The sequence below is a fragment of the Populus euphratica genome, unplaced genomic scaffold (genome assembly GCF_000495115.2).
Source record: "Populus euphratica unplaced genomic scaffold, PopEup_1.0 scaffold29.1, whole genome shotgun sequence".
Taxonomy (NCBI): domain Eukaryota; kingdom Viridiplantae; phylum Streptophyta; class Magnoliopsida; order Malpighiales; family Salicaceae; genus Populus; species Populus euphratica.
Window position 1 is genome coordinate 85,126 of NW_011499888.1, and position 27,059 is coordinate 112,184.

General features: G+C 30.2%; 2 protein-coding genes and 1 long non-coding RNA gene across 3 annotated transcripts; 2 read left to right on the forward strand and 1 right to left on the reverse strand.

The window, feature by feature from the left end:
• The first annotated feature begins 1,797 nt into the window (after positions 1–1,797).
• Positions 1,798–5,123, forward strand: LOC105130623 (protein NRT1/ PTR FAMILY 5.10-like). Its single transcript, XM_011033195.1, has 4 exons — positions 1,798–2,029; positions 2,122–2,339; positions 3,544–4,085; positions 4,207–5,123. Exons 1-4 carry the CDS (start codon positions 1,927–1,929, stop codon positions 5,021–5,023), a joined length of 1,680 nt encoding a protein of 559 aa, XP_011031497.1. The 5' UTR covers positions 1,798–1,926; the 3' UTR covers positions 5,024–5,123.
• Positions 5,124–11,993: 6,870 nt separating this feature from the next.
• On the reverse strand, positions 11,994–12,880 carry LOC105130626 (uncharacterized). The gene is made up of 2 exons (XR_843275.1): positions 12,737–12,880; positions 11,994–12,439 (listed from the first exon to the last, which is right to left on the reverse strand). It is a non-coding gene; the product is annotated as an uncharacterized LOC105130626 (long non-coding RNA).
• Positions 12,881–23,604: 10,724 nt separating this feature from the next.
• Positions 23,605–26,548, forward strand: PATL1 (PATELLIN 1). The gene is made up of 4 exons (XM_011033199.1): positions 23,605–25,165; positions 25,270–25,394; positions 25,656–25,791; positions 25,899–26,548. Exons 1-4 carry the CDS (start codon positions 23,822–23,824, stop codon positions 26,151–26,153), a joined length of 1,860 nt encoding a protein of 619 aa, XP_011031501.1. The 5' UTR covers positions 23,605–23,821; the 3' UTR covers positions 26,154–26,548.
• Positions 26,549–27,059: the final 511 nt, after the last annotated feature.

Below are 27,059 nucleotides of genomic sequence, written 5' to 3' on the forward strand. Positions count from 1 at the left end.
AAAAATTAAAAAAATAAAAATTAATATTTTATTTCAAATAAAATAAGTAACCAATTAAATGAATGAGGATTAAATTTGATAAATAAAAAAATTTAATAAAAAAATAATAAGAAAAAATAAATAATAATTATAAAAATAAGAACCAAAGTTAATATAAAAATTAAATTTTAAAAAATAAAATTAAAAAATAAATATTCAAAACAAAACATATATAACAATTAAAAATTTGAAAATCAAATTTGATATGATAAATAAATAATATGAAATTTTTAAATTTTTTAAAATTTTTAAAAAGTATTTTCCATCTAAATTTTTTAAAAAGATACTTTATTAAAAATTAATTTAAATTTTTTTTGAATAAAAAATATTTTTTTTTATAAATTATTTTTTAATAATAAATAAATATAAAAAACTTAAAAAATAATTTTACGAAAATCACTTTTAAAAAACAAATACAGCTTACGTGGAGAGGTGGAGATGGTAAAAGGGCAATACAAATCCTGCTCACTGCATCGAGAGCGTGGATACAGACCACAGATGGCCACCGAAACTCCGTTCAGATGGCACCACAGGTCGGCCGGTTTGTACATCCAAATCCAGTGGGTGGAATTCTGCTGTTTTTTCATCGCGGGTAACTTTACAATATTGATTGACATATAGTCACAGTTTGGAAACTTAATGGAAACCATAGTTTATTAAAAATTAATTTTTTTTTATATATTTTTATTGTTTTAATTCATTAATTTTAAAAATAAAAAATATTATTTTAATATACAGCAACATAAAAATTACTTTAAAACATACCCAAAGTCACCTAACTGACCAGTCAAATAATATGATTCTAATGTTCACTGTGTGATTGATTTCATCAGTCAATTAAAGCAGCTGACTGCAGACAATCTATGGGTGCCTTTTGAGGTGGTTTTTTCTTGTCTTTTATTTGTTTGGATAAGCAAGACCCGTTAAAGGGTTGCTTGCAATTGAGTTTCAGGTAATTTTTAAATAAATAAATTAATTCTTTTATTTTTTTATTTTTTTAATATATTAATATTAAATATATTTTTTTAAAAAATCAATACCACTGTATAAAAAATCCATTATTACAAAATCCCAATTTACAATTGTATCTCAAGTCCTTCGAAAAAGAAAGAATTTGAATCTAGATGAGCCCTTTTGTCGTGAAGAGAGCTGATAATTAATTATTACTTGAGGGTTGACTGCAAATAATTAAGAATTGTGGAGGAGGGTAAGTTTGCTGTACGAGTTTGACTTTAAATTCCGAGAAGTTTGAAAAGAAATAAGATGTAGAATATAATTATAAGAAGTCAAATTCAATAAAAACAAAAGTATTCATATTTAATTTTGACCCAATTCAATTTTTTTATTACATGACAATCAAAATTTCTTGATTTAATTTTAACCCATTCGAAATTTTTTTACCGGTATTTTTGATAACCACCACATAATAAATTGAATTTTGTTAAAAAAATGTTTTTTAAATTAGATTTTGATAACTATCTCATAATAAAAAAAAAATACTTTTGAAATTGATGCGCCAACATATAAATTATAAAAATTAAGAAGGGAAAAAAGCGGGGAGGATAGATTTTAGTCAGTAATAAGGAAGCAATATATGCTAGTTTTTTTTATCATTCAGTTTTTTAAAATAAATATTAGATATATTATTTTAAAAAGAAACACTAAGTTTATCGTGAAGGACAGTGGTGGGTCCCAATTTGCAATTATGGAAACTAAGAAACAAATGGCAGGATATGTGGGTCAACTGGCAATTTTTTTATCAGGTAAATAGTTAGCATTTGGCTTTGCTTATAAGCAGCTATCTAACTAGCTGACAATTTACTACACCTTGTCTCTCAAATATTTACTCGGACACAGGGAGTAATAGCATGCACTCCTACCCGTCTAATGGAAGCAGCAGAAGGCACTGTTAATGGCTCCGTCGACTACAAAGGCAACCCAGTTCACCGATCCACCTCAGGTGGCTGGAGATCAGCCTCTTTCATCATAGGTACGTCCGTGTATCAAGAATTTCATCATATGAACTGAAGCTTCTGATGAAACTTGGTAATTGAATATTGCAGTTCGTGTGTGTGTGTGTAGCTGTGGAAGTTGCAGAGAGGTTTGCATATTATGGGATATCTTCGAACCTTATAACGTACTTGACGGGTCCTCTTGGTCAGTCCACGGCCAGTGCCGCTGCCAATGTGAATACGTGGTCCGGCACGGCCACGTTGCTGCCTCTTTTAGGAGCCTTTGTTGCCGACTCTTTTCTTGGCCGGTACCGGACTATTATTGCCGCTTCTCTCATCTACATCTTGGTCAGCCTCCTCCCTCTCATCTCTCAGCTCTCCTATTTTCTTTTATCTAGTCTATGTAAATTTGACCGTTACTAATTTAAAATTGATTAAGATACGTTGATTATATGAAACTAAATATTTAAATAAATATATGAAATATCTTGTACAGTTATTGAATGATACGCCTGTTGTTTGTTGGTAGAATAGTGGTTGTTTTTTAAATTTTTTAATTAAAATAATATTTTATTTTATTTTTTAAAATTTATTTTTGAAATCAGCATATTAAAATAATATAAAAATTATTAATTTAAAATAATAAAAATAAAATTTTAAAAAATATTTTTAAAATAGAAAAGTAAAATATAATGAGGCCAGTAGATTTTCCATGCGTCTCATTTGTGTCTTTTGTCCATAAAGAGGTCAATGATGGCATGACGGGCGTCCACTTCCCTTATTCTCTCTCTTTTTTTTCGGCCGAGTAGACAGCGGTCTGACATGTCGTCACGAATGAGAATTTCATTCCATACGACCCGTAGGGTTTCAGATATCTCATTCCAATTATATTTTATTTTTATTTGAATTAATAAATAAATTAGATGAAATTTAGGTCTTGTATCATTTGGATCTGACTTACGGGCACTTAGATCATCATTTAATCGGACTCGGTATTTTTACTATTTTTTATATAATATATATAGTTATTATGAAGCTTATAAACCAAAAAGGAGCTAAAATTATACTTAAAAGTTAAGATAAAATAAAGAATAGAAAATGTAAAATATTCTATTTTAAAAGATAAATCAATGGAAAAAATTACTAAATTAAAACAGATAAAATTATTCTAAAATTTTTCCTATTCAATATATTATTAGGGATTTTTGTTTTTTTTTCTTATATAGAGATTTGTAATAAATTTATATGGATAAATACAATTAAATATTTTAAGAGTCTTTTCATAATAATAGAGTGTTATTGATTCTTGAGATTTTTTTTATGTGTAACCTGTGTTACTATTAAATCATTTCTTCCTTCGTAATGAGCTAGGGACCAGATTGCTCTTTTTCAAAGGACTAATCTTCAATGATGCTGGAGTGCTCAAACTTGACATTTGTTTTCATCCACGTCCCTGGAGCTCGAATAAATTCAAGGAGATGTTTTTATGGTCGTCTTATAACTGTTAAGTTCCTATACTAACCATAATCCACCTGAATTGGGTGATTCACAGGGACTAGGCTTGTTGACACTTGCAGCCAAGCTAACAACTGTTAACCTTCATGACTGTCGAAGCACCAAGGATGCTAGGTTATGTGCTCCTCCTCGGTTTCAAGTAATACTGTTCTTCTTCTCTGTATATCTAGTAGCAGTTGGTCAAGGCGGGCACAAGCCATGCGTTCAGGCATTTGGAGGTGATCAGTTTGATGGGCAAGATCCGAAGGAGAGTAAAGCAAAGAGCTCATTTTTCAATTGGTGGTATTTCGCCATATCAGTTGGCATCACCGTAACACTCATCGTGTTGGTCTACATCCAAGATAACCTCAGCTGGGCCCTGGGATTTGGAATCCCTTGTATTGTGTTGGTAGCTGCCCTGCTTGTTTTCTTGCTTGGAAGCAGAACTTACAGGTATAGTGCAAAAGAGAACGGGAATAATCCATTCATGAGAATTGGCCGAGTGATTGTTAGAGCGATTAGGAACCGGCACAACACTCCTTCGGCTATGCCTAGTGAAGAGGATGCTTGCCTGTGGGATCGATGTTCGGGACAATTCAAGTAAGAGGAATAAGTTTTTCTTTGATGACTAGAAAATGTATTGAATAGAACAAGCATTCAGCACCTCTCCATTTAAAGGCTGTTACGAGTTCTAACACAGCTAGCTGCTCCTATTTTAAAGGTTCCTCAACAAAGCGTTGCTTGCACCAGATGGTTCTGTAGAAGATCAAAATGTGTGCAGTGTCAGTGATGTAGAAGACACAAAAGCGTTGTTGAAACTTGTCCCAATATGGATCACAAGTTTGGCTTATGCAATTGCGTTTGCACAGACCTCAACTTTCTTCACAAAGCAAGGGGCTACGCTGGACAGAAAAATTGTCTCAGGCTTCAAAGTTCCAGCTGCTTCACTTCAAACCTTCATCGGGTTTGCCATCATGATCTCTATTCCAGTGTACGACCGCATTGTTGTCCCTATAGCACGAGGTCTCACCCGGAAACCTTCTGGCATCACAATGCTTCAAAGAATTGGAACCGGAATGGTTTTCTCTGCGATTTCCATGGTAACTGCAGCTCTTGTTGAAATGAAGAGACTTGAAACCGCCAAAGATCATGGGCTGGTGGATCTTCCAAAAGTGACAGTCCCAATGAGTATTTGGTGGATGGTTCCTCAGTATATCCTGTGCGGTGTTGCTGATGTGCTCACCATTGTTGGACTTCAAGAGTTTTGCTATGATCAGGTCCCAAAGGAACTAAGGAGTCTGGGTATCGCACTCTACCTCAGTATCTTTGGAATAGGAAGCTTTTTAAGCACCTTTCTTATCTCTACCATCAATAAAGCAACAAGTAGAGATGGTCAAGAGAGCTGGTTCGCTAACAATCTCAACAGGGCGCACCTTGATTATTTCTATTGGCTGCTTGCTGTTCTTAGTGCTTTGGGATTCTCTGCCTACTTGTACTTTGCTAGATCATACATTTATAACAGGGAAGGAGCAATTTAGATTTATTCTTTCGCCGTTACTGCCAATCGGTAAACAAAAAGAGATTTCGAAAAGATCATTGTTATTTAAAGGGAAAAGAAAGAATTGAAGATTCATCTGAGCTAGGTAGATTTTCCTTGCGTTGCAAGAACACTAAGCAGAATAAGTTGGAATCCTGTATTAAAATAATATTTTTTTAATTTTAAAAAATTATTCTTAATACCAGTATATTAAACAATTTAAAAAATAAAAAAATTTAATTTAAAATAAAAAAATTATTTAAAAAAAAACTTTTTTGAAATGCAAAAATAAATAAGATGTAAAATCCTATATCCCGTCCCAATATTTATTTTTATGTTCCATGCATATGATTATTTTTGGATTTATGGAGGTCAAATTTTTAAAGAGATTAAAGTTTCGGTGCATAAAACTCAACTTCCTCGAACAATCTACCAAGATGGAAAATCAAAACGGAGTCGCATAAGAATTGACTCTCACCAAGGTGTGGTGATCCTAAAAGGATGGCATTTATTATTAGCCAAAAGGTCATGGACTCATAATTTAATTCAAATAAAATTATTATTATGTCTGAAGGTTTTTTCTAACATATGTTAAGTTCGGTAAAAATAACATTGGACTATGTTTTATGATGATATATAGTATTTTAAATATAAAAATAACATTGGAGTAAGGTTTAGAAAATTGGAGTGTGAAGTGGTCTTAGTTTAATATTAAAATAGAAAACTGAATTTGAAAATAAGGTATGAAGGAAAAACATCATTCTCTCCCTCCCTCTCTAAAAGGATCTAAAATTATTTTTCAAATAATATTTTAACTTTTTTATACTAATATTGGCATTTATTTTATAGATAATAGTAAATGAACCTGATTTGCATAATTAAGAACTATTGAAATTAAAAATAATTCGACTCACTAATATTTAATAATAAGAGTAAAAAATTTATAATATTTTTTCATCTTTTAAGAAAATTTTGAAATTTAATTATTGGTTTATTTTTCTCATATAACTTATAAAAATAAATTGATTAAAGAATACTTTTTCTTTCTTTCTCTTTTTTTTTTATTGAAACCTCTCTTAAAATTATAATAATTTATTATTAAAAAAATCAAAGTATTAAGACAAATCAAACATGTTTGTTTTAAGCATAGTTTAGAAACTGGACCCGGCCTGATAAGTTAATCCAGAACTCAGCCAGCTTGGGGTTGGAATTGAGTCAGATTAAAAAAAATAAAGGAAAGAAAAATCGGGTGTGACCTGGCTGACTTAACAAAACTCGGTTTAATTTTTTTTTTTATTAAAATAATGTTGTTTTGATTTAAAAAAATTAATTTAAGTAATTCAATAATTCAGTCAAAACCTAGAATTCAAGCATTAAACCTGACTGAATTTAAAAAAGTATGGTTTTAAAAATTTAATTCGTAAACATATATATCAAATTTCAAAGAAAAAGTATACAATTACGTAGAGTCACCAGAGTTTCGACTTAATTAGGATTCCATTTCACTATCTTAGCGATGGTTCCCTAATGACACATTGTAAAACCGTAAATCTAAGAACATACCGAAAATATGAATAATTAAACACATAATTACGAGAAAAATGTAAGAAAAAAAGTGATAGTCTTATTACCTTTAATTTTTAGTCATGAAAACACAGCACCAGCATCATGTGCTACTGTTGTTAAAAATCTATTAAAACATGCATTTATCTATCTGGAAAAAATATACAAAACAACTATTAGATTGAAAATACAAAAGAAAAAAAGAAAACATATGCACAAGTAGTAACTTTATATTTATCACTTAATTAAAAGTTAAATAGATCCTTAACTTGCTAACCCAAATCTATAAGCAAGTTTCGGATTATAGTTGTCAACCTAGTCCAGAATCCAATCTAAAAAGGTCTAAGTCACTTGGTTTTTTAATCAATTCTGGACAAATATAACGTCTTGTTTCGTAATTGCAATATAACAATGTTATTTTACTATTTTGTTTTTCAAACTGTATTATTTTACTTATTATTTAAAAAAAAAACCGTACTAATAGGCAGAGATATCTGTAGTTGCCTTGGAACAAAAGCAACATTTCCCTTGGTTTCGGTTGGACATTAGCTTTTTATTGCAGTGATGTTTGTTTTTTAAAAAATAATTTTTTATATTTAATTGTTATTTAAAAAATTAATTAATAAAAAATACTTGCTGATTAATAAAAAATACTTCTCAGTTAATGAAAAATATTTTCTAGTTAATGAAAAATACTTTTCAGTCAAAAAAAATTTAACTTAGTTTTTAGAAAAGTATTTTTTTTACTGTGCTTGTTTTCCGAAAAATAGTTTTTGAGAAATCACTTTCTAAAGTTTCTTGTATTTATTTGTTGTTAGGAAAGTTGATCAACAAAAAACACTTTTTAGTCAAAGGAAAATTTACCTTGGTTTTCAGGAAAGTGTTTTCCTGAAAAATTTAGGCGGAAAATACTTTCTGGAAGTTGTGAAAAATTTAGAAATGTTATTATTTGCTGATTATATCAAATTGATCTTTAAACTTTTGATTGCTATATATATATATATATATATATATATATTATTTTGAATATTTATTTTTTAATTTCATCTCTTAAAATTTAATTTTTATATTAACTTTGGTCCTTATTTTTATAATTGCTATTTGTTTTTTTCTTATCATTTTTTTATTGAATTTTTTTTTATCTATCAAATTTGGTCCTCATTCTTTTGATTATTACTTATTTTATTTGAAATAATTTATGAAATATTGATTATTATTATTTTAATTTCTTCATCTTTTATTTTTTAATCGTTTAGATTTGATATCTATTATTTTGATTATTATTTATTTTATTTGAGTTAATTTATGAAATTATATTTTTTTCAATTTCATTCTCATTCAACTATTTAATTTGTAAGATTTATTTCTTATTATTTTAATAAACTTGAGAAAAATAAAATATTAATGAGTTATTTTCCAGCTCATTTTTCATGATATGACCAAATACTAAAAACTATTTTTCAACTTATTTTTCATTACACTATCAAATATCAAAAAATAATTTATTTTTTTAAAATTCACTTTAAAAAAAATTACTTTCTAATAAATAAACATGGTTTTATATCACGTCAATACTATGTTCATTGTGGGTTTTACTTCAAGGAGGAGGATTACGTGAGTGAGCTTTTTTCAGTTTTGAGATCTCTTTAAAGATAACCTTTTATTTGCCTCAAAAGCTCAAAAAAAAAAAAAAACCATCCAGATGCTCATCTCCTATATTTATCACATCGCCATAATCTCCAAAAACAGAGAAATTGTTGCAAGAAGAATATCGCATGTTGGTTGTCATGGATAGAACATATAGCAAAAAAAGAAAGAAAAAAAAAAAACGAGGCCATCTTGCTATATATTCCCTTGCCTCGCATGAGGCTTACTCCAGCTCGCTGCCAATGTATGATAATTGCATCTAGCTGTCTAAACTCTAGCACTCCTTTTACAGGGAAAAGAAACGCGTAGAGAGATTAGAAAAGTAGGGCATGGTTATAAGACTTTACAAACTGTTCTTCATCATGATGTGAATTAGACTTTCTATTTTTTAGTAAAGAACCCGAGACTCGGAATCAAATATCCACTTGAAGCCGTAGGTCCATATCATTGTTAATCCCAGCCAAAAAAAAAAACAGGAGGAAGAAAAGAGATGATGAAACGCATGAGCAGTGAGTGCCATCTGCATTTAGAGAGGGAAACAGAGAGAGTATATGTTACCACTTTCTAAAAAGCATAAAGCAGAAGAAAATGGGGGTGCATTAATCTGGAGAAGAGAGGAAAGGTGGCAAAACACCAACATGGCTATGCAAAATATATATATATAAAGGGCAACGCCCATGTGGGTGGGTCTAGGTCGGGCCTGCATATCCAAATTATATTTATTTATTTATTTTAGGTAATGATATGTTGTTTTCCTTCTTTTTTTTAAAAAAAAAAACAAGCAATACGTTGCTAACTAACTAAAATTTATTAACATGACCGTTTTAATTAATGAAATTTTGACAACCAATAATTTTATCTATTTTGTATTGTTTTTATATTACTTTCTCTCTCCTCTCTCTAACATAGAATTGGAAATGAATAAAATAAAGTTTTTGGGAAAAAGTGAAAATTATTACGAATTTGGATTAAATTATATATTTTCTCCATAATTTACTTTTTAATCTTTTATTTTTTTATTTTATAATTTTTTTATAATTTAAATCTGATTCAATCGAAATATGCCAGAAAATTATTAAATTGAATGAAAAAATAGTTAGAAAACGGGGAAAAAAAAGTTAAGGTGCTTCGATTTTCATTTAGCATAACTAAAAAATTTGCAAAATAATTAATGTTTTCCAAATCTACCCATTATCTGTTTGGCCATATATATATCTTAGATGCATCAAATTTATGTTTCTATAGTCATTCAATGAAGGTTGTTTGTTATTCTTGCTCGTTGTTTGGAGATATAAATTACAAAACTATGTGAGAGTATGGTCTTCAAGCATTTCATTTGTTGTTTGCATGAGGTTGGTAACAACTGCTATTCGATACGGCTTTAAGATGCTTTATTGATTTCAAAAGGTTGTTGATTCCTAGTTGCATAATTTAGAGAAAAGAAATCTTGAATGTTGTAGTGGGGGAACTCCTTACTTTTCCATGTAAAATGACTTATGATTATACTTGTCACGACCCGAATCCGGGGTCTATGACCGGCAACGCAGAAGTAATGTCGAAAGGACACTCCACCTACGATTCTGTATACCTAGCTAGTGAGAGAGGCATCAGCCTGTGGCGACTGATCATCCCACAGTGGTCACCTTTGGGTGCCATCTAGTCACTTTTGAGTGTCATCTGGTCACCTTCAAGTGCCATCTGATCTTTGACATGTACTCTACTACGTTATGATGATATGTTTAGTATGTATATATATATATATGTATATCAAGATAAATCATCTTACAAACTATTAATATGAAAAATATCTCAAATGTATATTAAATATTATTCCCTCACTGAGTTGGTTGAACTCACCCCTCATTCTTAATATTATTTCAGGTTCTTAGTTTCTAATAGCAGTTGGACTTTGTTGAGTGTTCCTGCTTTTTTAGTTTTGGGTTGGTATGCCTTGCTTATTGTTCGAGGCTATTTTGATTTGATGTCTTAGACACTCCACTATTACTCTGTTTTAATTAAATTTAGATTTTGACAATGTAATGAGTATTATAAATCGATATATTCAAACTCTTGAGCGTCAATGCAGCCATCGTCTTCTATGAGAAGCTTTAATAATTGTGCTATTAGAATTCTTAGCCAGAGAATAATCAGGCACGCTCGAGTTTTGAGTTTACGACAGCATGTCATGTCCCAACCAAAGCAAGTGCGCCTGTAACAAGTGTGGTGGGGTGCGGTGGAAAATGTAATAATAATTATTTTAGAAATAATTTTTGTTTGAAAATATATTAAAATAATATTTTTTAATTTTAAAAAATTATTTTTGATATTAATATATTAAATAATTTAAAAATATTAAAAAAATATTAATTTGATTTTTTAATGATTTTCAAGTGCATGTACTTATTAATGGGCCATTTATCTCTTTGAAAGCTTGAATCCTTTATGGAATGTTTTTATTAATTATTTTTTTTTGGAATTTCATGTTCAAAAAAACAAAATATCATAAAAATAAAAATAAATTAATTTTTAAAAAAAGTATTTTTGAAGCCGAAATACAAACAATCATTTCATTCTATCAATATTTTAGCAATTTGAACCATCTAGGTGATATTAAAAAATATTAATTTATTTTTTAATGATTTTCAAGTGCGTGTACTCATTAAAGGGCCATTTATCTCTTTGAAAGCTTGTATCCTTTATGGAATGTTTTTATTGATTTTTTTTTTTTTGGAATTTCATGTTCCAAAAAACAAAATATCATAAAAATAAAAATAAATTAATTTAAAAAAAAAAAAGTATTTTTGAAGCAGAAATACAAACAATCATTTCATCCTATCAATATTTTAGCAATTTGAATTGCTATCTTTTTTTGTTCATGATTTCCAAGTGCATGCACTCAAATAATGGGCCATTTATCTCTTTGAAAGCTTTGAATCCCACATAAAATGTTTTTATCTTGTTTTTTTTTTGGAATTTCATGGTCACAACAAACAAAATACCATAAGTGAATAGAATTTGAACTTGTATACGAAGTCACGGGCTCTTGCCCTTTTATCTATCTATAGAGTTCGAAGCACAAAAAAGTTACACTCAAATCAGAATCAAATTTCATTTTGTTCAAAATAAAATATGATTGTATTCGGGGTGTGTACGCGTGTGTATATGTGTGCGTGTGTGTGTGTGAGCCTCTATGTATATTTCCGTTGTCTTATTGTTGTCAAGTCCCTTTTGTAGCATTCAAGGAATTCAAGGGCGGGTGAAAGAAAAAAAAGTTATTCTTCGAGAAATTGGTGGGTATCTCCTTGATCTCTAATATAATGGCTATCTTCTGATCTCTACTATAATTTCTCATCATAAATGGAGGAAAAAACATGGTTTCTCTCCCATATTTCCAGCTCTCTCCTTTGTTCTTATAAACCAAAAGAAAACCGAAGTCAATGAATAGTTGTGGTTATTAGAATTAAGAAGGGAAATTGAATAGAACTTTCACTTTAATATTATTAATTTTTATTTGATTAACGGAGATAAACAGTTATTAAGGCAACAATGGAGAAGAAGCTGGACCTCGGCTCTTTTCTTCTTTTTTTGGGTAATTAGGGAACAAAAGCAAGGTCTAAGGCCCTAGGAACGACACCCTAAGCATCACCAATTGAAGACCTTCATGTCTTTATCTCTAATATCAACACCACTAACTACACGAGTCTCTCTATGGGTTAATGGCAGCCCGGTCTCCGACATGCCGCAGAATCCATCACGGAAAATAAGTCGAAGCTTTGTGTATAGCTTTCCAAACCGGAGAAGAAGAACAAGGAAGAGACAGGACAGTTTATTAGAACCTATGATATACTTCTGTCACACTTACAATCCAAGGCAAAGCATCACCTTGTAAGAGCTTCCAGGCTAGATTACCGAGCATTACGATATTACTACATCTAGCCATTTTACCTCCATACTGTTTAGGAAAGTTGAAATCCTATCCATCTCATCACAAACAAAGGATGGAAACCAACAAATCTTCCAATCTGTGATTAACATTATAATATGCTTAAAAGTCAACTTGATATGCCTCGCATGGAGTGGCAGACCAAGATAAAGTTTCAAATCCAGAGTGGAAAAAAGCCAAAGACGCCGCCTTCTATGCTCTTATGCCGTCTTCAAGTATGCGAAGAAAGATAAGCCCGAGACTTTTGTTCATAAACAGCCATACCTGGACAAGCAAAAACTGTCCTATAGAATCTTTGACAACCCGAAAATGATTAATGTTGGCATGCGAAATAAAACATCATCCTCAGCAAACAATAAATGGGAAAAACTCGGAGCACCTCTACCGATTGAAACCGATTTCTTTAACTCAGTTAGCTACTTTCGTATCTATCAGCAAGGAGGGCTTTGTAGTACGAAGGACAGATAGTATCAAGACCCCTTGTAGGAGAAGAAGCTGGAAGACGAGTACCATTCCAACAAGCCAAATAACAACAGAACTGTAAATACTGAGAAATCTTACCATATCATGCTCGAGGAGCCTGTTTTAATCCATAAAGCGTCTTCTTGAGTTTGCACATGTAATCTGAATGGATACTTGAAATTTACCCTGAAGATTTATACATATAAATATTATCATTTTCAAGCTCTCCGTCAAGGAAAGCACTTTTTATATCAAGCGCTGCCATATGTTCTGAGTTTCTAACCACAAGAGGCTGCCGTAGGTCGCACTAACTGAACAAAAGTCATTTTAGCCACGGAACTAAAAGTCTTTTCATAATCTTCACCATACTTTTAAGAAAAACCATGGGCGATTAGCCCCTGCTTTGAACCTCCCTGCACTTAAGTTAGTTTTTTAAAATAAAAAATCTTGTACACCCATTTGCAAGACACAGAATATACTTCTTTAGGTTTTGGCACAACGTCCCATTTTTCATTCCTTTCCGTCTCTTCATCCATGGCTTCTGCTAATGTTTTAAATCTCTAAATTTCTTTAAAGCAAGATGGCTCCTCATCACCAATTGGTCCTACAAAGGAACAAGAATAAGTAATCATGTAGTTATCATCTCTGTAACGGGCTTGGTTTACAGTTGTTCTCCTTGGACGTTGATTTAGTTGCAATGTAATTATATCCTCATCATCAATCCCCATTTCACCTTGTTCCTCCTATTAAAGGAAAACACAACTAGATGCTATTTTCATTGGACCATTAAAATATATAATAAAGTTTGTCATGGTTGATTTATCATTGTCAGGCACAGCTCTATTAGAACCCTAATAGGATGAAACTTCATCAAAAACTTATCTTGATACAATGTCCGATTAATGATCCATGGATCGCCATCCCTTAAACATTGTACTTATTCGATTTATCTGGATAAAATGTACTCCATGCTTCGTTTCCCCCTTCACTTTGAATTTCTTTTGTTCTGCTAACAAACCATTTTCTTCGTGATGAATACTCTTGCCATATGCATGGCTAAGGACTTTTGACAACACAGAAGACTTTCAAACTCTTTCATGTGTCCTGATCCAATTTTTACCCTCTTTAGAAATTAAAAAAAAAATGCAAATAAGTATTTTTCAGACGAAATTGGACAATTTTATATATATATATATATATATAAAAGGACAATTGTTGAAAAATAAAAAATAAAAACAAAAAATCACAAAATAATCAAAAAGAAAAAATATATATATCAAGGATAAAATTGGACAAATAATGAGGTGTTATTAATTCAATCAGGGCTTAATTAGAAAAAAAATATATAAAATTTAGAGTAAATTTAATCAAAAATAAAAGAATTAAAGAAGCAAGGGCCCACGATGAAAATGCACTAAAAATAAGAATTTAATTGTAAAAAAATTAAATAACATTTAAAACTAATTTGACAAAAAGTAAAAAGGTGAAATGATGTTAAAATTAAGAGGGTCTCGTTAATTCAATCAAGGTGTAAATGAAGTGGAATTTGAGATTGAGAATTAATTTGGCTAAAATCGCACAAATTATAGAACCAAGAGCTACACTACAAAACGCCTCAAAAAACACATAGCAAATTAAGTTGGATCAAAGGTGAGATTAAAAATAATTTTGAATGTAGAGTCGAATCGAAAATTTATGCAACCAAAGACTAAAATTGAGAAGGAGCAGAAGTTCTAGGACCAAAAGTAAATGGTCCACAACACTGTCGTTTTATTTGATTGTAAACCATAATTAAGCAAAGGAAAGAAATGATGCGTCATTTAATTCATTCTTCAACCTCAGGTTTCTGGGTTTCTGGCTAGCGTGAGAGGGGACCTTGGCCTTTTCTTCCTCTTTGTTTTGCCCTTATCATGATAAAAGACATGATCTCCCTTCGGCCTTGACTTTGCACCTCCGTTCCAACCCTTTTCCAATTTGCCTTTGGCTCTTAAATGCCCTGCCACACCAGCCAAAGACATTATTAAAGCAGGCGATCAAAACCTACAACATACAATAGCATATCAATGCTCTTTATGTTAGGCTTGTAGGAGGGATAAGATAAGAATCAATTTGAATTAAGGGCCAAATCAATAGCCCCCGTAACTCACACTTGATAGGAGAACAAAAGAAAAGGGAGGAAAGAACAAAAGACAAAAAAAAAAAATATTGAGTAGAAACAAAGAAAAGGAGAGAAGAAAAAGGAAAAGATATAAAAGAGTGGAGAAATAAAAAGAAAAAAAAAAGAAAATTCATGTAAAAAAGTTAACAAATAACTTTCATTTTCTGCAATTATTGTAGCTTTATCAGAACAATTATTTTGAACATCTTTAAAATAATCATGTACAGACATGTTTAGAATGCCTGAAAAGTAGCTTAATTAACACAACCTATATTGATCAATTTTCTATATTTATTCATTAGGTTAAGAGAGTTTTAATATAATAGTAGCATCTTAAGAGAATGGCAATGACTCTAGAAAGTCTCAATAACACCTTAAATTAGAGGTAGTAGCTTAGAAAGTGTCAATAATACCTTAAATTAGAGGTAGTAGCTTAGTTTTTCATAATATTTATAGAACAATATCAATAGCAATTACAACAATACCAATGTTATTTTATATTTTTTTTCTCATATTAAATGTCACACCTGAACATCACGGCTATCTACCTTCTTTTTTTAAATTTAAAGAAATGAGTTTTTTTGGTGTTTTCACTGTTTTAAGATGAGAAAGGGTCTAATTTTTATAAATAAGTCGTCATGTAATATTATAGTTATTAGAAATCTTAGCCAGGTAAAAACGATTTATGTTAGGGGACTAATTATACTGGAGAGAAAAATTATCAACTTAAAATATCCTACTTGAGGTAAATTATATAATTGGTCTTATTCTAAATTATTAATAGTTTGTTGTGTCTAATCTACTGATGGTTTATATACAAAGTGATAGCAGATTTATTACGGTAAATTATATCCTTATTAATGATCCAAATCTAGTCATCCTAAAAAAGTTTCATAGAAACTGAGATTCTCCTATCCTTTAATATCTTGATACTTTTAATTTTAATTTCAATGAATATTCGACTAAAAATAATATTATTAATTCTAATATTAGTGATATTAAATTAAAAAATAGTATTTTTAATCCTAATATTTGTGAATATTACATGATAATATTTTAATATTCTTGATTTTGGTGTTTAAATGTGTTAAAGTGAGAAATTTTTTATTGAATGAGAAATCTAAGGAATCTATTTCTCAGGTAACGACTCATTGTGACCCTAAACATAAAAGTAAATAGAAAAATAATTTTTTTTAATCAAGTTCTAAGAAAAGCAAGTTAGTTTTTCATTTTTATATTTTTAAAGATTTTGAGAATATTGATCCAATGAACCTTTTACCTTAGGTCAAGTTTTCACAAAGTGTATATGGTTCTTTACATCTAAAAAAAATTTCTTACCTAAGCAAAGTGCAGGTTAATGGACTAATACGTGTGTATTAACCTATTATACTAAATTTTTTTATAACATTATTTATTTTCTTTTTTTTTTTATTTAGTCTTTCTTTTTTTATTTCCCTTGTTTTTCTTTCCATTCTTAGATTTATTTATTTTTTACAATCGTTTGGGTTGCTTTTAAACTGGCCAATAAATTATATTAAAAAAACTTTTATATTATTTAATTTTAAACCCGAATTAGACACATAGTTAGACAAGAGGGTTTTTTTTATTAATTGTATCTTCAAACTTATTTTACTAGTCGATTGGGTTGTCTTTAAACTAATTAAATGGACTGGAACACTTTACAGCAACTCCCACACAATTTAATTTTAAACTCAATCTAGAAAATAAGTTAGGTTTGTATTTATTTTATTTTTTTACTATTTTCATCATTCTTTTCTTGATTTCATTCTCGTGTTTTTTTTTTATCGATCAGTCATATTAACTTTAAATTAGTTAAGTTAACTAGGTCATGTCAGACAAATTCTCACACAATTTAATTTTAAATTTGAACTAAAAAAGAAGGGAGAAAGAGAAATTTCAGGATTAACTTCATACACTAGATTTAATAACAATGATGAATAATTCTTTAAAATCTAAATATTTTTGTGGATGCTAAACGAAAATTGATTTTAACATAGCCGGGCATGTAAACTAATTTATTACTAACCCCCCAATGATCATACAATTAATACGATAATCAAGTTATTTGACTGGATCAAGTTTAATGACATTATCTTACAAGGACTTTTTTAACATAATGTCTCTCTTGTTATTTCTTTTCTTTCCTTTTTGGGTTCGTACGCAGAGATTCTTATAAATTAATTTGCGAGCAGCCTCTCTCGTTTTCGCTAAGTGCTTGATCTATCCTTTCCCCGACAAATCTTACCCCACACGTAACCTTCGTTTTTGCTGAATTTCCTTGCAAAAACAAAGTAAATTCATTTGCATTTTAAAACTCAAATAAGAGGAAACAGACGGAAAATAAAGAAACCAGCCAACAGCTTTGGCTTGCTTTTACAAGCAACCAAAAAATAAAATAAAATAAAAAATGACTGGCTCTTTGGACCCAGTCTTGAATCTTCTTCTCCTCCGTCCTTTCTATTCTTTTATGTTTCCCATTTGCCATCCGTGGTGCTTTATATATATGAAGAACTAATGGTATTTATAAATTAAATTAAGTGGAGGTTAATTTTTAAAGTGTTTTTTACTTGAAAATATATTAATATATTTTAAAAATTTTATTTTTATTTTTATTTTTAATATCAATATATCAAAACAATTTAAAAAAAATTAATTTTAAATAAAAAAAATTATTCTTTTATGAAACATTGTTTAGGTAAATATTTTAATAAGGTGCAACCTATCATAATTCATTTATTATTTTATAAGGCACAGTTATAATAAGAAATCACTCTTCTTTATGATTTTAATAGTGTAATCAAGTTGTTTGAGAAATTATTGAGGATGCTCAAGAATGGTATCAAAATTACCCCAAAACATAAGAAAAGTAAATATATACTTTTTTATGGGAGAAGCTCGATTTTAATAATATTTTTTATATAGAAATAATATTAAATAAAAGAATTTATGATACTCAAACTATAGTTATCCATATATAATAGAAATAAATATAAAAGAAAAAAGAGAAAATCACATCTTTAGCTATTATCTATTTAGAGAATTTTTTTATTTTTTGTATTTTTATTATAATTATATTTTTATTTTATTAAATGAGAATTAATAGTTATACTTTCAATATTATAAAAACTAAGATTGTTGAGATTTTAAGAATTTTCTAGGGAGAAAAAAATGGAAAATGGGATTGTGATCACATGACAGCCTGTTCTGTGAGTGGTAACACGTGTCACAATAGGAAATGTTATGGCTATTTTTTTGGTTGGGGTTGTTGTCGAGATCAAATGAAAAGGGGGCCTCTGTGATTTATTCTTGTTGACAGCTCCGTCACTGTGTACTTTGCTGGAATTGGATCTTTGAGGAATAAAATCTTGAGCGGCTGCTTGATGGATGTAATTAATAAGTAATTATTATGTATATCGCCAAGTTATTGCGTTCATACCGGCAATCTAAGATGATCTTGAGGCTGTGCCGGCCATTGGAAGGCCTAGCCAATCAAATTGTGTTATCTTTAATTGACTTTAAAATAATATATATATGATAAAAAAAAAAAAGAGGATTCCATTGTATAGCTCTATTTTGTTTAGACTTGACAAAATAAAAAAATTGCAAGCCCACATTAATAGTAAAAATCCGAAATAAAAACCATTTTTATTTTTGAAATTCAAAAGAAGTCAGTATTAAATTAAAAATAATCATAAAAATCCGAAGTAAAAACCACCATTCTATAAAACCAAAATATTTAAATGTTATGGTGGTGTGTTTGATATTAAATATATGTAATTATATATTAACAGATTACGAGATTTTTATTTTATATTATAATTTTAGTAATAGTTTAGATATTTGCATAAATTAATAAATAAAAAAATAACATTTAAGTGATGCATCCTTAATCTATTTCAATATAAAAAGATACATAATTGAATATTATTTACGTAAATATGTAAACATTTAACATAACTAAGAGAACTTTTGAGTGTAAAATCTCATTAATTTTTTTGTCAGAATAAAAATTATGGAAAATTAACAAAGGCTGATTTTGGTGTGATTCAAGAGATAATGAAAGACTCGGCCTGTCTAGTTCATCATGTTAAAAAAAAAAAAAGGAGTTGACACAATTTTACTAAATAAAAAAATGTATTTTATAGACACTAACGATAGTACAATTAATATTATTATTACTATAATTTCTTCCTATAGGACTCAACAATGACTGATCAACAACCAAAATAAATGGGTATTAAAAATAACTATTAAAACTTCTAAACTTGTAATTTGTTTTTTTTTTTTATGTTGCTCATAATTGGATCTTTCTTCTTTGAGATCCAACGATTTCTCCACTTAACATCTCAACATGTTTGTAAGTATATATATTCTCCAATCTACTATGGATTCTTGAATAAAATTGTAGTGGAAACAATTAAAAACAAGAGCAAAAAAGAACCTCAAAATACATATTTAAAATATATTAAAATTATTAAAATATCTAGATTATAATTATTAAAATATCATATTTATCAATTAGATTTGGAATGGTTAAACAAATAAAAAAAATAAAAGGAGATTTAATCACGGGCACAAGTCCAAAAATATGTATTTTTTTAGAGAGTAAATAATAATAATAATAGTATTAACAGCCGCTACGGTTTCAAATTAATTTGATATAAGAGAAAACCTAGTAATTAACGAGCTTGAGTTTACTTGACGTTGCTTGAACAACGCCGTGATTTATTCTTTGATTATAACGGACATCTAACTGTGAAATTTATATCAAAGCAAATAGACATCCAAGGACGCCCTTGATCAAGTTTGAGACTCAAAGGCTAAGAATTATTGTCCTGAGCTTACGTGTTTCACAATAAAATCTACGTAGAATACTAGCAGCTATGAATCTATGTACACCAAATGTCCTTGCAATACTTTCTTGCGGCCCTATCTTTTGAATTATTTTTTTAGGATGGTGCTAGATTGTTGGCTGGTGTTAGGTGGTGCGCTAGATTATAATTTTTTAATTTTAAAAAATATAATGATAGTAAATAAAGTTTATATATATATCTTGGTGTTATGACATGCTAATCTAGATGAGTTTGGATTGGTATTTTTACCTTGTTTTCGTTATTAGTTTTATATATATATATATATGTGTATATATATATATATATATATATATATATATATATGTATATCTGTATATCTCGAGTCAAATCAAATAAATTCATTAACCCTATGATCATTAATATAAAATTAAGATAAATCTCATATAAAAAAACATTAATATCAATTTTTAATTAATTAAAAATTAAAGGATAAAATTAAAATTTTAAAAAATCAATTTTAAGAAAAATCAAATATTGAAGCATCTTGTTTGATAACGAAGAAAAATAAATAAAGGAGAGCACAATAACCTCAAATAAAGTAAAAAAATAAAATAAAATTAAAATTTAATTTTCAACAAACAAAATACTAAGGGATTAAATTAAAGAAAAAAATAAAATACAAAAAAGGTTTAAAAAAGATGACCTAAGTCCACTCAAGTCAGCATGCAAGATTTGTGATCTGGTTGTAACATCGAAGTAATCTTATGAAAAAAAAATTAAATAAGATGATGAAGGTTAATTATCGAATAACTCAATAGCAAAGAGAAATGAGACTCAATTTCTAATTAAATAAATATTGAAGAATGAAGCTGGAAAAAAAAAACTTGAAGAAAAGAAAAAAAGCAAACCCAATTAAATCTCCTAAATTTAGGTTAATCTTTCAAATGTACAACTCATGAAATCACATACTTGGACTAAATCAAAAGGCTAAAATTTTAATTAATTTAATATTTAAGGATAAAATCAGAAAGAAAAAAATATTTTTTTATAAATTTGTCAAATTTAAAAAGATAGCAATAAAAAATAAGGATTAAATATGATATAAAAAATAAGAGGGTGAAATCGCAAAAAACAAATCAATTTTAAAATTATCTCAAATAAAAAAATATAAATTAAATTTGACATGTGAAAAACTAGAAGAGAGTGAAATATAAAACAATTTTCAATTTGATAATATAGTTCGGGTAAACCAAATAACAATCAAAAAAATATAACCTAAATTTAAATAAGAAAATAATTGAAAAACTGCTTTGAAATTTTGAAGGGTCGACGTGATATCAAGAAGGAGGTGAAAAAAAATATCATTGACACCAAATTGAATATCTATTGAACACACGCGTCGTTTTATCATGAAAAGATCATTAAAAGTAGTGTTTGGTCACTGAATGATACTACATGTACTGTGCTGACGTTTGCAAGAAACTTTTGTTTAATAATATTCATATTTGTTAAGTTACTAATTTATCCTTGATTAAAAAAAAAACCTATAAGAAAAGGATGAAGATGTCCTTTAGACAATAACCTTAGTTTTTAAATTTTTAAAGTAAATTCATCATTTTGCTATTAAAAAAATAAAAACATAAGAAAACCATATAAAGAAGCTTAATAATTTCTTGTTTTTAAAAGTAATTAAGTCATTTTATTATTTAAAAAATAAAAAATAAAAAGACGCTTTTATTCTAGTTTTTTTTTAAAGATAATTAAGTTTTTTAATTATTTTTAAAGAGACCAATTTAGCCCACATCAATTTGATAATATTAAATAAATCTTATGAAAAAACTATTTTATTATTAAATTTGAATTTTCTTAGCTATTAATATAAATAATAAAAATATCATTACAGCATTTACTCGTATAATGATCCAAATTAGTCCATACTAAAACACTCATGCATCTTAGTTTTTTTTTTTTAAATATACCTTTAGTTTTATTTTATTTTTACTAGAATTTCACTTTCCGTTTAGTAATTGTTCTACCCACCACGTTAAGTATTCATCACGTGCTCCAGAAAAAATTCTAGAAGTACTATCTTTCACGATCCAAATTAAAGATTCTATAGACGATACCGTAATTCACGTTTGCAATCTCTATATAATCTGGTTTCTCTAGAAAAATATACTAAAATAAAAAAATACAGCAAGATTAACTATATAATTTATTCAATTGATTTTATTTATGTTTCTATTTCAATTATTTTTCATTGATTTAATTTAATAAATACAATTAGATAAATTTTTTATTTTTTATATTTAAATATTTTGATTTATTTTTATCTGTTATTTTTTTTAAATTTTTTTTAGTTATTTTTAATAAATTTAATCCCATAAATTATTATCGATTTATTTAATTAAATATTTGTATAATTTTTTTATATAAAAATTATATGAAAAAACCTGAATTCTTGATATTATTTTTTTAAAATTTACAACTTGCAATGAAGCAAATAACTAGTAACATGTACACAAGGTAAAATAAACTCTAATTACTAGATAACAAAATTATATGATGTTTTAAAAATAACTATAAATAACAGTTTTATGCTCTCACAAAGATAGATGTATTTTACATTTCACATCAAAATTTTATAATATTTTAAAAATAATTAAAAAGAACAATACATACACTCACTTCAAGAAAACAAGATAGACACATTTCACATTTCGCTTCAAATTTGACTATATACTAATTATTGGCAATCATTGTGCATCACTTTAAATTATCTTCACTATATATTAAATATTAATGTGTTTTAATGGCGCTATAATTGAAAATTACCGATGAAATTGTGGAAGGTATTAAGGAAAAATCCTCTCTTGTAAAATAATAAACCTTGGATTTAGGTGTAGCTAAATAAATGGAGAAAGATGTAAATCCCGATGATTGAGGGATGGATTTAAAAATATTTATTTATTAAATTGAGTACAGATATTAAAATGACAGATGATACACGTGGTCACGGGTTGTAAAGTTGAAATTCTGCATATTATGCCTTTACTTTAAATTCATATCATTAATTACCCAATCATTTTTCCCCGCAACAAAATTCCGAAATAAACTTCACTCTTTTTTTTTTTTTAATTTTCCTTTTCTGTTCATACATATAATATGAGCAGTGATGGAGGCAGAGGGCTGGTAGGAGCCCCGATTCCTGTGGAAAAAAAAAAGAAGCTTTTTTTATATGAAATAACTGAGATTTTAATTTTTTTTTAAATAATTCTTTTAATTTAGTATTTTTTAATTTTTTTCTTCGTAATCTAATAATTTTTTTATTTAAATAGCATGTAGAATTAATATGTTATAGAAAATAAAATGTAATTAGCAGATTAACCTTATAATTTACAGAGCTAAAATTTGATTTGAGTATTTGGTTTTATTTTTCAACTAATTTAAAGACCTGATGATATCATTGATTTTGGATGTATTTAAGAATATGATAGAAATTATTGTTTTTTGTTTGAAAATATATTAAAATAATATTTTTTTATTTTTTAAATTTTTTTGAATTAGTATATTAAAATAATCTTAAATTATTAACAAATAATTTAAAACTAAAATAATAATAAAAAAATCCAAGAATTTTTAAACAAGCAAGGCATTTTTCAGACCCAAGTAAAATGTGATGTTTTTAAATTTATATCCATAATAACATTATTTCATTTTAAAAAAACTACTGTAATATCGTTTCCGAACAGTCTTGAACCGAATCAGATACCCCATAGCAATGAAACCAGATGGGGTAACAAGAAAACATAGGAAAGAACAAACGTACCAACTGTATTGCGGTTAAAAAAAAATGGGGCGGGTGGGGTCCGGGTCGGGTCCACGAACAAGTGGCAGTAGCTGGCAAACCGGTCTGACAGACTGGTTTTTCTTTCTTCTCTAAACAGACCCAGAACACAGCACTCTTCCCTTCTATGCAATTTTCTCTCCCTCCCCTCCTTTTAAGCCCTCTCATTCTTTCTACTTCTCACTATTCAATTCTCTCTCTCTCTCTCCCTCTCTCCCTCACACACAAAAACACAAGCTTTCTTGTTTCTTTTTCTTGTATTTTTGGGTAAAGACACTAACTTTGTTTCTCCTTTTCTCTTATAAACCCAAATTTCATTTGCCAAAAAACCGTAACTTGTGGCCATGGCTGAGGAAACCCAGAAGCCTGCTGCACCAGAGGCACAACCATCAACCACCACGGAGGAAGTTGTGGCGGTGGAGGAGAAGCCAGCTGTGATTGGGAAAGATGCACCGGCACCTGTTCCTGAACCAGAGCCCGAGGCACCCGCAAAACCAGCAGTGGTTGAAGAAGCAACTGCTGTCGCTGAAGGTGTTGTTGAAGTGGAGAAACCAAAGGAGGAGACAACCAAGGAGGTGAAAATAACACAATCTGTTTCTTTTAAAGAAGAGACGAATGTCGTTGGTGAACTACCCGAGGCTCAGAAAAAGGCCCTTGATGATTTGAAACAACTCATTCAAGAGGCTCTTAACAAGCATGAGTTCACCGCCCCGCCTCCGCCGCCGCCAGCCAAGGAGGAGGAGAAGCCAGCTGAGCCTGAGAAGCCTGAAGAGAAGGTAGAAGTCAAGGAGGAGGAGAAGACTGATGCTCCTTCTACTAGCGAAGAACCCAAAACTGAAGAAGAGCCTAAAACTGCTGAGGTTGAGGCTTCCACTCCACCTCCACCCGCGCCCGTGGTGGAGGAGAAGGTTGAGGTGAAAGAGGAAAAGGTGGAAGAGAAAGTAGAAGTCAAAAAAGAAGAAAAGAAGGCTGAGCCATCCGCCCCGGCTGAGACAGAGAAGGTGGCTGCTGTGGATGAGGATGGAGCCAAAACAGTTGAGGCAATTGAAGAGACGATAGTAGCTGTCTCCTCTACTCCTGCAGCAGAAGAGGCCGCCCCTGCTGCGGAACCCGAGGCAACTCCAGCAGAGGAGCCTAAAACCGAAGAGGAAGCAGCCCCAGCTGCTCCTCCACCACCCCCGGAGGAAGTTTTCATCTGGGGAATTCCACTTCTTGGCGATGAGAGGAGTGATGTGATCCTCTTGAAGTTCTTGAGAGCTAGAGATTTTAAGGTGAAGGATGCATTTACTATGATCAAGAACACTGTCAAGTGGAGGAAGGAATTTGGAATTGATGCTCTTCTTGAAGAAGACCTTGGAGCTGAATTGGAAAAGGTGGTTTTCACCCATGGAGTTGACAAGGAAGGCCACCCTGTGTGCTACAATGTTTATGGCACTTTCCAGGACAAGGAGCTGTATCAGAATTGTTTTGCTGATGAGGAGAAGAGGGCGAAATTCCTGAAGTGGAGGATTCAGTTCCTGGAGAAGAGTATCAGGAAGCTTGATTTTAGTCCTAATGGTATTTGCACCATTGTTCAGGTCAGTGATATCAAGAATTCCCCTGGACCTGCCAAGACTGCACTCAGGCAAACCACTAAACAGGCGCTTTCTTTGCTACAAGATAATTATCCTGAATTTGTGGCAAAAAATGTAAGTGATCGATAATCTATTTATTCCTTTTTAATCAGATTAACTTTTCTTTTCTTTTTTTTGCAAAAAGAATCTTGATTTGATGTGGCTTTTGGTATTTGAAGGTGTTCATCAATGTTCCGTGGTGGTACCTAACATTCAATAAGATGATCAGCCCTTTCCTGACACACAGGACAAAGAGCAAGTTTGTTTTTGCTGGCCCATCCAAGTCTGCTGAAACACTTTTCAAGTAAGTGTAATTCTTTGGTGTGCCTACCTTTATCGTTGCTTCGTGATGTTTGATCATCAATTGCTTTCTGGGGATTCTGTATGTTGCTTGATCATTAATAGTTCTGACTAGTACCTTGATATGTCCACCTCTTTATTGCTTTGTGGTTTAAAGTTTATCTTTAATCATCTCCCTTCTTTTTTCCCTTTTAATTTCTTGCCATTGAAATAATCTACCATATGCCTGTTAGCGTATTTATGTGTGTTTATTGATGATGGACAGATACATAGCTCCTGAAGAAGTGCCAGTTCAATATGGTGGACTGAGCAAGGATGGGGAATTCACAGTTGCCGATACCGTCACAGATGTTACTATTAAGCCAACATCAAAGCACACTGTTGAGTTCCCAGTGTCCGAGGTTTGTACCTATATTTAATTAGCCTGTTCAAGCTTTTTTTTTTTTTTTTTTGAAGAGCATTGATGAAATCCAATTGATTGTAAATTGTGTGCTCTTGAAATTTTCAGGCATGTGTTCTCATTTGGGAGCTTCGAGTTTTTGGTTGGGATGTGAGCTATGGAGCTGAATTCGTGCCTAGCGCCGAGGATGGTTACACCGTTATCGTATCAAAGACCAGGAAGATTATCTCATCCGATGATCCTGTGATCTCAGACACATTCAAAATTGGTGAACCTGGCAAGGTTGTGCTTACCATTGATAACCAAACCTCTAAGAAGAAGAAGCTCCTGTATAGGTCAAAGACCAAACCCATTTCTGAATGAGCTTCAAGAATCAATGCCTTCGTGGAGTTTTGAACTTCCATTAATTTAGAAGACATGGATGGCATAACAAGGGGTCCTTGGTCATGATGCATGAACACGAGGTGTGGAGTTTTGTTCTGTTTAAATTTAATATATTTTTTGTTTTATAAAGTCTGGGTTTGGGCTGGGATTTGTTGTTTGGTGTTTAATTGGTTACAATGTACTGGTGAAGACAGTCTGGGATTATCATGGATTGCAGACACATTTGAGGTTTAAGTGTGAAGAATATGAAAATGTGTTTGCCAAAGTTCAAAGACTATCCTTTTTTGTTCTTGGTACTCGTACCTGTAAAATTTGTGTAAATGTGATGGTGTTCTACTTCTTCCTTCTTAATACATGTATTTTTTCAATTCTTATCATCTCTCGTGGATCAATTCTGCTTCTTTACCATAGTCTTGAACATGAATTTGGTCTCAATGTTATCATTGGCTAAATCCTTGTGTGTGAAACTGTGATCATTGGCTAAATCCTTGTGTCTAAAAAAACTTCAAGAGCAGGTGCCACCGCAAAAACAAACACTGCTGCGCACCGGGCAAATCCTACCATTTTCTAGTCTTTTTATTCACAACCCTACATTTTGTGATACAATGGAAGGACTTCTAGATTTGGGGCATTGAAGAACAAGCGAGGATCAAATATAAGCAGTGTAGAAAGAATATTTATTACCATTAGAGAATAAACAGGCCGACACCAAGGAAATGGAATTAGAGAGTCCAGCTTGAAGATGAGATTAGGCAAGTTAAAATTCTCAGTTTTGACATTGAAAAAATGATCAGGTTACTTGTTGGAAACGTATACAGCGATGAAAGTGAGGTAGAACAGCTGTTTATCGTTTGTTTTATGTCATAGAAAGCTCTATGAAAGTGA

Excerpts from the sequence above, each read along its gene's own strand:
- LOC105130623 (XM_011033195.1), top strand. The coding sequence starts at position 1,927 with ATGGAAGCAGCAGAAGGCACTGTTAATGGCTCCGTCGACTACAAAGGC. Across the intron at positions 2,340-3,543 it reads CTTCTCTCATCTACATCTTG|GGACTAGGCTTGTTGACACT; the intron begins GTCAGCCTCCTC and ends GGTGATTCACAG. Across the intron at positions 4,086-4,206 it reads CGATGTTCGGGACAATTCAA|GTTCCTCAACAAAGCGTTGC; the intron begins GTAAGAGGAATA and ends CCTATTTTAAAG.
- PATL1 (XM_011033199.1), top strand. The coding sequence starts at position 23,822 with ATGGCTGAGGAAACCCAGAAGCCTGCTGCACCAGAGGCACAACCATCA. Across the intron at positions 25,166-25,269 it reads CTGAATTTGTGGCAAAAAAT|GTGTTCATCAATGTTCCGTG; the intron begins GTAAGTGATCGA and ends TGGTATTTGAAG. Across the intron at positions 25,395-25,655 it reads TCTGCTGAAACACTTTTCAA|ATACATAGCTCCTGAAGAAG; the intron begins GTAAGTGTAATT and ends GATGATGGACAG.